The 13,733-nt window shown below is 42.3% G+C and overlaps 1 protein-coding gene across 1 annotated transcript in view; it reads left to right on the top strand.

Annotated features, from left to right (window-relative positions):
* Positions 1–2,100: 2,100 nt before the first annotated feature.
* Positions 2,101–13,733, top strand: part of PPM1E (protein phosphatase, Mg2+/Mn2+ dependent 1E) — a gene marked incomplete at both ends in the record, with an annotated part of 52,770 nt that continues 41,137 nt past the window's right edge. The window contains one exon of the mRNA XM_080357278.1: positions 2,101–2,471. Within this exon, the coding sequence (XP_080213404.1) occupies positions 2,101–2,471 (371 nt within the window). The remainder of the gene's footprint in view (positions 2,472–13,733) is intronic.

The raw sequence follows: 13,733 nt of genomic DNA, 5'->3' as shown, positions 1-13,733 counted from the left end.
AAGAATTTAAGAAAAATACTATTAAATGCTTTTGAACCTCTTCTTGGATAGCTTTAATTGCTGTTTGTCATGCAACATGAATCTGATCATACATCTTGTAGAACTAGCTGATATTTCCCTAAGACATACTATAATATGAATTTTTAGAATTGACATCATAATACACTAAGATTATCTGGATTACAGTTTCTTAGAAACCACAACTGCCTCTGAACTACTAGTGAAAAACAACTAACCATGCATTTAAAAGGGCTTTTTTGATACTTGCATTGATATGCATTCTCTTGAGGCTTGTGACTCACTGATGATGCAGTATCCAGAAACCTAGAAAAAAACAAAAACAAAATCCAGCAATGACATCAGCAGCTGCAACTGTGGGCTCTCTCTTCATAAAGAACTATGATGTTTTTTACCCCTCAAACCCACAGGGCATTCCTAAATAAATGAATGTTAAATTGAAAAATATATCAATGGTATGCTGAAAAAAAATGCTAAGAGGTATCTTTCAGGAGAAGCTATGCAATTTTCTGTAACTTTAGTAGCTTTTGGCTGTGAAAGACTAAGACTAACTGTGACAATCACATTTTTAACTCTCATGGCTTTTACATATTCACAAGATTGCAATATGATCAGTCAATGCAGTTGCCGGAAATATTCTAAAATTAGTTAGGTTCTGAAATAACAATTCACCAAACAGAAGACAGATTTACAGCAGCACCTGACATGCAGAGGTAATTACTCCAATGCAGAGAACAACAGGTTACAGCAAGCTCCTGTCCTTGTTATAATCCATTACAATTTGAGAATATTTTTGCATACGAGGCTCATGATTTGGCCATTTTTCAAGGTATATCTGACATTAAGGATATCATTCCCTCCCATGTGTACAAACTATTTTAAATGTGTGACAATTATACCTGTTCGCTGATGGCATTTATGGATCTGACAGCTCTGAAAATAGCTTTTCAGCAGCAAGGAATCAAACAAGGCAAAACGCCTTTCACAAAAGAAAGACATTTATTAAACAGCAGTGGAATACCATAGATAGAATCATTTAGGTTAGAAAAGACCCTTAAGATCATCAAGTCCAACTGTTACCTGGCACTGCCAAGTCCTCCACTGAACCACGTCCCTCAGAACAACACCTACACAGTATTTGTATAGTTATAACCACTGACTGGCTATAACTTTTACATTTTAGTCAGTGTTTTATCTTCAGCCACTTATGAACTCTGCTGTGCCAGGACATCGAATGTGCAGGCATCATAGAACGTATCATTGATAAACCCACTTGGCTATACATATGCCAATCTTGCACATAAACTGGTGTTCGGATTTTTGTTGGGAATGGGTAAATCTGACCCCCAAGCTCTCCTGGGAACACGGGGAGTATTTGGGCGGTTGGGGGGCGCGGGCCCCACACGGACCCGCCACAGGGTCACCAGAGGGGACACTTTCACCGAAATACCAGCCGTTTCCCTCACGCTGACCCACTCTGGTTTTAAAACCGCCGTTCAGAGGCTGCTCCGGGCAGCCGGCCCGGGGCTGCCGATGCCCCCACACCGGGGGGTGAGGCCGGGCCGCCCCCGGCCCCGCTTACCCTGCGGCCCCGTCCTGGCTGCGAGCCCGCGGAGGCGACACCGGCGCCGGAAACGATGAGCGCAGGGAAATCCTGAGGCAGAGATTAGGTAACAGGGAACGCGCTCTCAGGTTTCCTTCGGGTTCCTGTGAGGAACCTACGCGTCTGGCTGCCTTCGCATGACTCATCGCAACGGCGCGGCTGTCAGCGCGCCTGCCCCCCCTCCACCTGCCTCCCCCGGGCCGCTCTCCGCCCGCTCGGCCTCCCGCCCTTTCCCGCCCCCTCAGGCCGCGGCCCCTCGGCCCCCTCAGGGCGGCCCCGCTCCCGCCGCGGAGCCGCGCACCCCTCGTCCCCCCCCCCCCCCCCCCCCCCGCCTCCACCCGCGGCGTGCGCGCCCCCGCGGGTCCGGCTCGGGAGCGCGCGCGCAGGCGGGCGGGCAGGAGGCGGCTGCCGGCGGCGGGCAGGGAGCTCTCTGCGGGCGCAGTGCTGATCCGCCGGCGGGCGGCCGGGAATGCGAAGCAATGGCCGCGGGCGGCTCGGGCAGCGGCAGCGGCGGCACCAGCGCGGAGGAGAAGAGCTACCGCCGCTTCCTCGAGCTGTTCTTGGGCGAGTTCCGCGGGCCCTTCGGGGCAGAGCCGGAGCCGGCGCCGGCTCCCCCCCCAACTGACAACGCCACGGCCCCCGCTGACGAGGACCCCGGGGCAGAGGGAGAAGCGGGAACGGCCGCCGAGGCGGAGGAGGGAGAGGGCGACGCCGGCGACCCTCAGCCGCCTGCCCCACCGCCGCCTCCCCCGCCGCTGCCCCCGCTGCCCCGGCCGCTCTCGGAGTACATCACGGAGGAGGAGGTGGAGGGCGAGTGCCTGGACCTCTGCCTGCAGCAGCTCTACAAGTAGTGAGTGCCGGGCTGAGGGGAGAGGGAGCCCCCGGCGCGCTGAGGGGAGGTCGCGGGGCTGAGGGGAGAACCCCCGGGGCAGGGTGTGGGGCTGAGGGGGTCCCCTCAGTGTGTGGGGCTGAGAGGATCCCTCTGTGTGTGGGGACTCTCCATGTGGGGCTGAGAGGATCCCCTCAGTGTGTGGGGACCCTTCATGTGGAGCTCTGTGTGTGGGAAGGCATGAGGCGGTGGAGCCCCCATGCTGGGGGTGTGGGGCTGAGGGAGACCCGCCATGCTGGGGGGCGAGGGGAAGGTCCCCGAGGCAAAGAGTTACGGACTTGGGTGGTGCTGAGTTGCTCAGGATCAAAGCTCTGTCCGGTTCCCCCCTGTCCAAAAGACGCCTCTGCTCTCTGACCCTCCTTCCCTCTCGCCGGGACAGGGAGCGAAGAGGCGAAGGGAACAGACAAGGGAAAGCCACGACCATCCATCTGGAGAGCAGCTTGCTTGGGGAGGGAGGGTGGCGGGGAAATGTCTCACGCTTTGGTGCCAAAGCAGGAAGGGGGGTTGCCTGTGGTTGATTGTACTGAGGCTTGAAGTCGAAATGTTCCCTGCATGCGGGTTTGTAAATGGGGAAACCTCTGCCAAGAAAGAAGGAAGGAGGTAGAACAAGGGGGCAAGGAAAGAGAGGCAGTCCGCCTCCTTCCCCCCTCCAAAATTAAAAAAGAAATCACATTGAGAAAACCACACCGTGCATTTACAGATCAGGGAGAAAAGAGAAGTAGGAAGAAAGCCTTAGGAGAAAGCTATCCATAATCATGGGGCTTTTTCTACCGTCAGCTGGGGAAAGCCAGCTCTCCTCTGTTCTGTACGGAGGCAGTTTCCAGATCTGTGCTTTCTAAAGGCTGGTGCATAAAAAGGAAACAGATGGGATCTATTCCCAGTGTGAAGTCTGTGGACTGAAACCTAAAGATCGGTTACCAGTGCCTTGCATTGTGCTCAGCTTTGGCTTTGAAGGCTCGAAATAGAAATGGTTGTTAGTGGCATTTCTTTAGGAACCTTTTCAAACTGATGCCACAGGAGGAGACAAATGAACCTGTGAAAATATGCACAGCACACCGGAGAGCTTTCTGCCATTGAGCTGGTAATTGTAACGAGAGGTGTTACTCGGTCACAAAATAAATAAATAAAGAACCAGGTTTTACAACTGCATGGTCTGTTTCTATTCAATTCTCATCTGCCCTCTGCATTTGTGGATGATAGGAACAACACAATGATAGCTGCAGAGGACAAAGCTCTCCTATTCACATACGCTCACCCTGACACCTTTGGAAAGTCTTTCTCTGGAACACAGCAGCACATTCATACAATGTGATAGAGAGAAGAGGGGCAAGTCCCTTTTACGTATTTGGTACATGTTTTTTGTTGGGTTTTTTTAATTATTTTTTTAAGACTTGTGAAATGAAAAGTCAGATTAGTTCGAAGAAAGTTTTAGACATAGAGAAGATTATAGTATTTTTTTAAAGTGTATCTATGAAATGATTTTGAACTTCAATTCCACCACCCCCCTTCTTTCTCTGAGTGTCCCCATGCCAGGCAGACTTAGATTCCTCTGTTTCTGAGGCCCATATTCATGGATGAAATTATTAAGCAAAAAAAGACCTTTTGAGAAGATTCTTTATGTAGGAATAACTCTTGCCTTGCCAGGTTATGGGGTTTTGTGTTTTGTTTCATTTTCCTGGCCTTTGTATAAATCTTTTTGATGGCTACTGAATGAAGCATCTCCTTTGGCTTTGTTTATGATGAAGTCAATGCAGGCTTCCTCCTATAGGCACCCACATTATGAAGCAAAAAGCAATATCTGCCTCAAAATTAAGGGAACGGGGGATCGTGTTATACAAAAATTATTTTCCAAAGGCTTCAGTATTTTGACAATGTATAGGAAATACATTTTCAGATAGTTAATTAATATTTTTAACGGAAGATTGGTAGACGTTGGCTTATATCTGTCTAGCTAAGATAACTGCAAAATGTAATTCTTTAAAACATTTAAAGATATTATAAGACAAACCTAATAACTTAATACAGAGAACTAAACAGAAATAGCTTTTTCTTGAGTGATGATGGAATCTGAGGTAAGTGCAACCACACAAAACTGTTTTTCAGGTAAAGTATTGTATTTTGGTACACAGTCCAGTCACCAGAGAAACTTCAAACTGTCACAAGAGTATAAAGCAGGCAAAAGTAGAACATCTTCCCCCATTACAGCCAAGGGTTCAACTAGTCAGATGATGCCACAGATGGGAAACTTCACGGATATGAGTAAAGCTACTCTTGTGCCAAATGGTTGTTATAGTGTTAAAAAGAAAAAAGGCACATGGAAACTCATGTGAAGGGGAATATTTTATTGGTATGTCATTAGCAAGAAAGACTATTGTGAAGGCATGTTTTCCGTAACTGTAACTATATATTAGTCAAATGACTGGTTTGCATTATATGTAGCATGAGGATAAAACCCATTACTGTGAAAAATCCAACAGCTGTTTGCTGGCTATTTTAAGCACACTGCTTTAGTTCTTTTTGAGGGAAGTAAGACCATCTCAGAAATGAGAACATATTGCCAATCATGAAAAGTATAATAGTTTTCTGTCACTGTGTAGAACAGTACCAAAGAGCTCCTATTTAGGCGATTTTCCTGCTCTTTTCCAAAAGACTCATATTCCCCTTTGAGTTTTCCAGTTCCCTGTTTCTTTCTAGACACAGCACATGCTTGGAAAATTAGGTTAATGTAATCTTTATATCTGTCTAAATGCCACAAAATGTGTACTGTGTGCTTTCTTAGTGGTGCTCAACAGAATGAAACTGCCTGGCAGGAGGTATGTTAGATGAAGAAAAAAAGTCAAGAAAGAATAACATTTTAGGAATTGCATCGGAACATTGGTTGATAGCGTGAAAGTACATTTTGTGATTATCTTCTAGAACATCTTAATCAAGAGAAAGTGATATGATTTATAGGTTCTATGTCGAAACAAATATACTAAGGACTTAATCTTACATCTGCTAAATATGAGACCCCCATTGCTTGCTTCCATTGATTCAGGAGTAGATCTCATTTCTCGTTTATTTTAAAGGAAGAAGTTACTAACTTGATGTAACAAAGTTATGTATCATGCTCTGATCTTTTCCTCTTCCCACTGATGCTTCTATTAAATCTAATGGATTTAAAAAGCTGGTTCTTGACAAGACATCTGAAAAACTCATCAACAAAGATGTGGTTGCTGAGAGAAGGCCAGACTGAGTTAAACAGTGCAACCTTACAACTTGTGTTGCTAGGAAGAACAACTTTATCTTGCTCTTACATTTTTTTCCTGTACAAATGAAGTAATTTGAAAAATTCTGCCTGCTGTCTCCATCCCTGATGAGTGAAGAGACTGTGTTTTCTCTCTTTAAAAAGCAGATGTAGATGATTTTAACTTGCTTTCTTAACTCCCATCACATGAAAGCTGGCATTGTCATCGCTATCTGTAAGGTGAAATTTCTATCGTATGCTACATTGACTTTCTTAACATCATATTAAATGAACTGTTTTACTCTTTTACAGTTTGTCTTTTAACACCTGTTCTATTGATTACAATCTCAAAGCCCTTTTAGAAAATGTAATTAATTAATTGCCATCTCTAATACTAGTCCTATGGACCAACAGAAAATAAATACCATCCTTTTAAAGATGGTACTTGTTTCCTCTTTTGTGAGGTTTTACAATGGAAATGATGAAAATACTGGCCTATGTTCAAAATAAATGGCTGGAGTAGATATTAGTTGGGGAATTTTCTAATGGTTGATGAGGAGGTTTGACAGAGACCGTTAAATTTCCCACCTCTAACTGATGATTTTGTTTTTCACCTCAGCTTGCTCCTGGGTGGTCTGTGGTATGGCCTGAGGGAGGGGAAGGGAGGCAAGGTGCGTTGTAGCTGTGTTAATGTTTCACTGGTGCCCCCTCTAAAATCAGGAATCTCTTCCTGAGGGTAGTTGTTGAGCTACAGAACAAGTGACAACCCCACAGTTCACACCATCTATCAACAGTGACAGCCAATGATAGGACATGGGGTAATGGGTTCAAACTGGAACACAAAAGGTTCCACTTAAATTTGAGAAGAAACTTCTTCCCAGTGAGGGTGATAGAGCCTCAACAGGCTGCCCAGGCGGGTTGTGGAGTCTCCTACTCTGGAGACATTCAAAACCCGCCTGGACACCTTCCTGTGTAACCTCATCTGGGTGTTCCTGCTCCATGCGGGGATTGCACTGGATGAGCTTTTGAGGTCCCTTCCAATCCCTGACATTCTGGGATTCTGTGATCTGATAGAAGTGTATGGAGAAAGTTGAGAGAACTTTGGTATTGTTGTTAATGCCTTACTACTCTTTAAAAGACCCTACTATGACATTCAGTCCATATATTGGATGATGGTGATGTTGCAGCATACAGAGACGGGCACATTTCATACAGTTCAGACTGGAAGTCATCATATTCTGCAAATAGGTGGTATTTAGTGACAGTCACTTTCAAAACACAGCTAATGGTCTACACAGTGAGAGTTTCTTTAAGTTGGTTTTAAGGAATCTTCAGCTCATGCTCCCACGCATTTGAAAATACTGAATCAAATCAGATATTTTTATACTCCTTTAAAAAAAAAAAAAAGAGTATCAGCTAAAATGAGCTATTTAAATTTCAGATTTACATTTGTAATGGTTAACATATATGGTGACATTTCAAAACTTACTAATTTATTATTAAAAGGGTGCTGAGTTTTTCAAGTGCAATGGTGACTATACTTGGAAGTTGCTTTATATAGTATTGAAAAAATTGATTCTTAGTGAACAGATTATAGGAATATATGCATTCCAGTGCTTTTATTTCAATGAATGTTGCGAGTATTACAACAAATTGACTTGAGTAAGGCATTTGACACAGTCTCCCACAGCATCCTTACAGCTAAACTGAGGGAGTGCGGTCTGGATGAGCGGGTAGTGAGGTGACTGTGAACTGGCTGAAGGGAAGAAGCCAGAAAGTCGTGGTCAATGAGGCACAGTCCAGTTGAGGCCTGTATCTAGTGCAGTGCTCAGGGGTCAGTGCTGAGGCCGGTGTTATTCAATATATTCATCAACGTTTTGGACAAGGGAATAGAGTGCACTATCAGCAAGTTGGCTGATGACACCAATCTGGGAGGAGTGGCTGACACGCCAGAGGCTGTGCTGCCATCAGAGACCTGGACAGGCTGGAGAGTTGGGCAGGGAAAAATTTAATGAAATATAACAAGGGCAAGTGTAGAGTCTTGTATCTGGGTAGGAACAACCCCAGGTTCCAGTATCAATTGGGGAATGACCTATTAGAGAGCAGCGCAGGGGAAAGCGACCTGGGGGTCCTGGTGGACAGCAGGATGACCATGAGCCAGCACTGGGCCCTTGTGGCCAGGAAGGCCAATGGTACCTGGGGTCGATTAGAAGGGGGGCGGTCAGTAGGTCAGAGAGGTTCTCCTGCCCCTCTACTCTGCCCTGGTGAGACCACATCTGCTTACATGATCCCATTAAAAGCAAAAGCAACAGGGCATGTAGTACACAGATAATGACAGTACTGTTTATTCCTATATTTGATGTCACTCTGAAATAATCTCTGTCTGTTCTGCATAATTTTCTTTCTTCATGTTGTTTTGTGTGTGTTGGTTTTGGGTTTGTTTCCTCCTAGGAAGAATTTGCAGTGGCTGGGAAAGATATGTGATAAATGAGATGAAATGGAGTTAGCGCTTTAAAACATTAGATGTTCTTTGAGCCAGGCTGCAAGACTGTCTTATGCAATGCAACCGTGATTACGTAAGGCAAATGGTTATAAAAATAAAGATGTCCTGGGCAATATGTGTCCATGACATGTTAGTAACCTATGACATGCTACTAAACTGTAACTGGTCATTGCTGCATATTATAACGTAGGTCCTCATCTTTGGTGTAGCTGAAATCAACCACTAAACAAATATTCTAGATTTCTTTTGTTACAACATATTAGTCATTAGATAAAATGAATGCAGATTTTGGACTTGTTTTACAGAAATGTTTCTGCTGTGTCTTTGTACTTCATTAGGAAGAAACAACATTACCCACCTTTAATAAGACACTTTATAAAGAAGTAATCATCAGAGTCATAAATTAGAACTGCAAGGGAAATAGCTGCCCTTGGGTACTTCAATAATTAATACAGAAGTTAAACGAGTTAACTAGATTGCAGGATTACCTCTGTTTGTGTTTATATTGGATGGAAAACAGCTAAAGGCAACTAATGATTGAGTAACTGAACCAACATTTAAGCTGTAGTACTGCTCACCAGTTCTGAACTCTGCATGCAATCCATTGAAAAGTTTGATATTTTTTGTTGGTAGAACAGGATTAAAAAGTTGTCTGCTAAACTTTGCTCATGGGAAAATGCGCTTGGAGCACACTAGTCTGAATTGGGAAACATTTGCACTTTCTTGTAGCTATGATTACAATAAAAGGAATATTTGAATAATTGGGTAAAATTGTGGATAGCTCCTTAATTTTCTCAGAGGATGTGATTTTGAAGCTATTTTTGCTGGACTTCTATGGTCCAGTAAAGTCTGTTAAATTGCACCAATACTTTTCCAAGGTTAGTTTCTTTTGCTCTTCATTTACAATACAGAATTTGAGTACTTTCTCTCATTTGAGCATATGATTTTTTCATAGGCTCTGTACTTCCATCATGATGTAACTAAAAATAGAAGCAGCGTATAAAAATAGGCCTTGGCATTTTAACTTCTTGGCACTGTCTCTAGGGCTGTTCCTTTCACCTCAGGCTATGACCTTCTTAGGGAGGTTCAAAGATCTGAAATGCATGTGGTAAGTTATTCCTCATTAGTGTTGTGAACACTGCACTCTGCATGTTATATTAATTAGCTTCTCAAATGATTCTTTTACTTTCAGTTCTAACTTGAAGTTATGGAAGGCTGAAACCCCCGTGCTCTAGTTGAGAATTGAACAAATAGTTATGTGTTTTCTTTTTCTGTGGAGAAAAGCTGTTTCCAGGAGCATCTGGCAGAGGATGGTTCAGGCTGCAGGGCTGGAGAGGAGAAATAAGCCTGTAGTGAGTAACAGGATCCTCTTCCCCAGTGCATTGTTCATTGGAGAATGAATTTTAAGTGGTTTAAACTTTCCTCATTGGTGCTAACCTTCGGTTTGACTGATTATGCATGACCCAAATGATTGTATAGAATACTTAAAGTCTTGCTAATTATCATTGTGTACTAATTTTAGAATAACATTTTTGGATATTAGATGCTTATGTTTTTGGTGTCATCAGTAAACTTGCTGATAGTACACTCTATTCCCTCGTCCAAATTGTTGATGAATATATTGAATAATATCGGCCCCAGCACTGCCCCCTGAGGCACTGCACTGGATACAGGACTCCAACTGGACTGTGCCCCATTGACCATGACTCTCTGGCTTCTTCCCTTCAGCCAGTTGGCAGGCTACCTCACTACCCGATCATGTTTGAAAGCTATTTCGTTTAATTTATTGTCCTCTGAAAGCTGATGAAGTAATGCAATTTCTGTGTCCATGCTGCGTCTGTGCATCTTAACAGGAATAAAGACAAAGGTTATAACAGCTCGAGAAATGTTATACTAAGAAACATGTGTTTGTATGTATATATATATATACTTACCTGTCTAAGCTCTCTTAAACACCAAATTTTGGTCAGGCCCTTTATGAACAAAAAATATCTGGCCAGGCAAAAATTGGGAGGAGGAAGGGAGTTCCAGGCTGTCTTACAGTCTCATCCTCTTTATTTTGGAGGGGAGAAAAATATTAAATCTGGAAGTAACACCTTGCGGGGGGGAGTGGGGGGTATTTCTTGTTTTTAATTCTGAGAAAATTGCTGTCTGAACTAGAGATAACAAAAACATCTGTTGAGGAAGTACAGAAAGAAAAAGGAAAGCGCTTTGAGGAAGTCTGCTTTGTAATTATAAAGATGTGAAAAACAGCTAATCAGTTAGCATGAAATAATGAAACAGAAAGAGGAAGAAAATTAAATAATATCGCAGCCTGAGTGACCCACCCATGTTCTTTCAATTAATTTTTAGAGAATCATTGTCAGTCTGTGCAATGGGTCTGCAAAACATAGAAACTCATCAAAGTTTTTTGATACCCCCATTTTCTTGTGGCAGACTTCCTAACCAGAAAGCTGGTTGTGCACAACCCCATTTCTACTTGCTTTGACTTTGGTACAGGATACCAGGACCTACATCGTTACCATCAATTAGAGAAAGAGCCCATACTTTCTGAGGCTCTTGCTTTCATGTGGGTTTGCTATTAATATCTTGTTACCAGTTACAGATGCTTTTCAGGGAGCTCTTTCAGGTTTCACTCAAAGTTTTTTGGAAAGACTGATAAAATAATTCAGCTGTCTCCTTTCAGTGATGGAAAAGGGCTGACACCATTCGATTTTGCCTGTGGCCATTTAGTACACAGAAAAGAAAACATTCAGGGGTGTTAAATGAGGAAGAAAAACCTTCTTTTAAAGGGTTGTTTCTATGCGGGTGTGAAACCTGAAATTTCTATAGGCTGAGGAAAGAAAGAAATTAGGTTTGTTAAAATTAACAAGCAAATAATAGCATAAGATCCTATAGCATTTTTAATACTAGGTGCCAGCAGAATGTTATCCTCATTTTCCAGTATGCTCACTACTGCAAAAAATTAAAAATGCCAAATCTTCACATTATTCCGGTAGCCTTGTTGTGTGTTCTGTAATGGGATCTTGTGGGATTTTGCATCAATAGGCATCTGAGAGTTGTGTTAGTACTTGAATAAGGATACAGAGAGTTTGCTGGAAAAATACTGCTGCAAAACCGATCTTGTGCGGATAGTCAAGAAAACGCAACAAGTAAATCTGTGAGATATGGTACCAGAAGCGGTACCGTAGAATTGTACCCAGCTAAAGTGTATTCCTAGACCCTGGAAATACAGCCTACAGGAACTTGCGTTTACTTTTCTTAGTTGTTTTTGGTGACAAAACCATGTTTTCCACTGGAGCAGTAGGGAACACAAGTTGCTAGTGCAAGGTTAAGTGCCACAATAAAAATGATTGCAGTCTAGAATAGCTGCTCTTGTAGTAATGCTGGTGGCAACAATAAACATGGAAAGTTTCAGGAAAATGCCAAGCTAGACAAGGCATATGGAGGTTAATTGGTATCTTCTGCATGTCAAAAGCTTCCAAGTTATGTCAAAGGAAGTATGGGCTAAATAAAAAGGCACAGGATATGACCGTCAAAATTTTCTACTTTTGAATCCAAGAATAAACGAACACATCCTGTAGTTTCATAAATGCTTACGTTTCAGAACTGTGTTAATTAATTTGCCGTATATTTATCCTTCGCTTCTTAGTTACCTGCTAACCTCACACCTAATGGGCTGTGTTTAAACATCTGAGTAAAACGTTGATTGAACCTGATAACCTGATCAGTTCCATTTAAAGTCTGGACAGCTGAAATCAATGAAAGCTAGAGGACTGGTGCCCCGTCTCCCTCTCCAAGATGAAAATCTGTATATTCTTTTTGATTCCTTGATGAAAGCTGCACAGTTTTTCTGAACCATATTTTTTTATTTATTCAATAATATAATTGTTAAAAATAGCTGTAGTGCAACAGCTTTAATATTATTATGGATTTACAGAATTGCAGTCTTTCTTAGGTTTCACCGCTCTCTTTTACCAGTGTTGAATGTTTCTTCCTTGACAAAGAAAGTCTGGCAAGGTGAAGAAGGGGTCCAAATGTTTTTGTTCAACCGATGTTTCTGTGTTCAAACCAGTTATAGATGCTTTTATACTTCCAGGAGCAGTTTGACAAGATACATTTATCATTCTCTATCAGTCTCTCCTGTTTTATAAAGGGGAAATAAGAATTTATCATTGTCTAGAAGTCTCATAAAAACCAGAAGTGCATTGACATAGCGAGCTGCCCAAGAATCTGGTGTTAATGAACTTTGGTTGCTGCTTGTTAGAGATTGTGAGGAGGACAATGTAGTTAGATTCAAAGGTCAATGACTGCAACTAATCTACTAATTCCATCCCCTAAAATACATCAGTTTGGATGGAATTGGTAATTAGTGGATTTGTTCTTTCTCGTACATAAGAGATCTGGTACTCTTGCTGCCAGCAGAATTTAAGTGTGGAGTGCTATGTTGACTTTATATCACAAAAAGGAATTTGCTTGTAACTCCCCAAATTCCATGTTTCAGCCTACGTGCTTGGACATCCCCTAAAATAAAGCATTTCACAAGTGTTCTTTTGTTCCACAGATTCATCGGTTCTTTCCACCTCCCAGGTCCAAATAGAGTTTACACGGCTGTTGTGTGAATACAGTTAATAGTATGAGGATGATGCTACTCTGTAGTTGCTTGCAAAGGTTAATTATTAATTTGTTAGAGTTGTAATCCAAGAAAAACAAAAATACATGCATGATAAAGCAATATCTTTTTAAAACAGCACTGGTAGCTAGATATATGGCTGATTAATTTTACTGTAACTTTTACTGTTGCTTTCCATACATAGATAGAAAACCATCGCCGTACTATCAATGAAAACAGAGACTACTAGTGTTAGTATGGGTAGAAAATACAAGCTGCCAGGCTCAGGTCAAGGGTGACACGATAAAGAAATTTTACAGTGAGGTGTCTAAAATTCCTCCCCTTATCATGACACTGGTGGGAACAACAAACCGGGAAAGTTGCTGAAAAATGGCACCATAGACAAAGCGCTTTAGGAAGTGTTGCCCTTGATATCATGCTTGAAAATATCTTTCAGTTAATTTTATTTCTGCAAACTATTGGCCAAGCCATGATGTTCAATAAAAAAATAAAGCACACAGACACACAGATCCTGTCAATGGCAGCTTTTACCTATACCCAAGAAAGTAAACAAGCTTGCCCATGCTCACCAGTAAGATAAAATTAGTTTCCTTAGTTAAAAATAACATGCTTGTAAGCATAGTAAAAATATAAAATCAGTCAATTGATATGTTAGTGTGTGTGTGTATGGAAGTTGTTGTGCTGATTTGTTCAGAATCAGGCAAGCAGGAAAACTCTGACAAAGGATAGAATTTTCCTTTAGGTCGTGTTGCAGAGAATGCTGTGGGGATGGAAATAAACTTCACCTGCTCTGATTTATATCACTGGAGGATACAGGAGGGAATAAAGAGCCAGAGGTGATTTCTCAGTCAGGAGTTAGGC

Source organism: Nesoenas mayeri (genome assembly GCF_963082525.1).
Source record: "Nesoenas mayeri genome assembly, chromosome: 20".
In the NCBI taxonomy this organism is placed as follows: Eukaryota; Metazoa; Chordata; class Aves; order Columbiformes; family Columbidae; genus Nesoenas; species Nesoenas mayeri.
The sequence above is the reverse complement of the archived record's forward strand: the minus strand, read 5'-3'. Positions and strand labels throughout refer to the sequence as shown.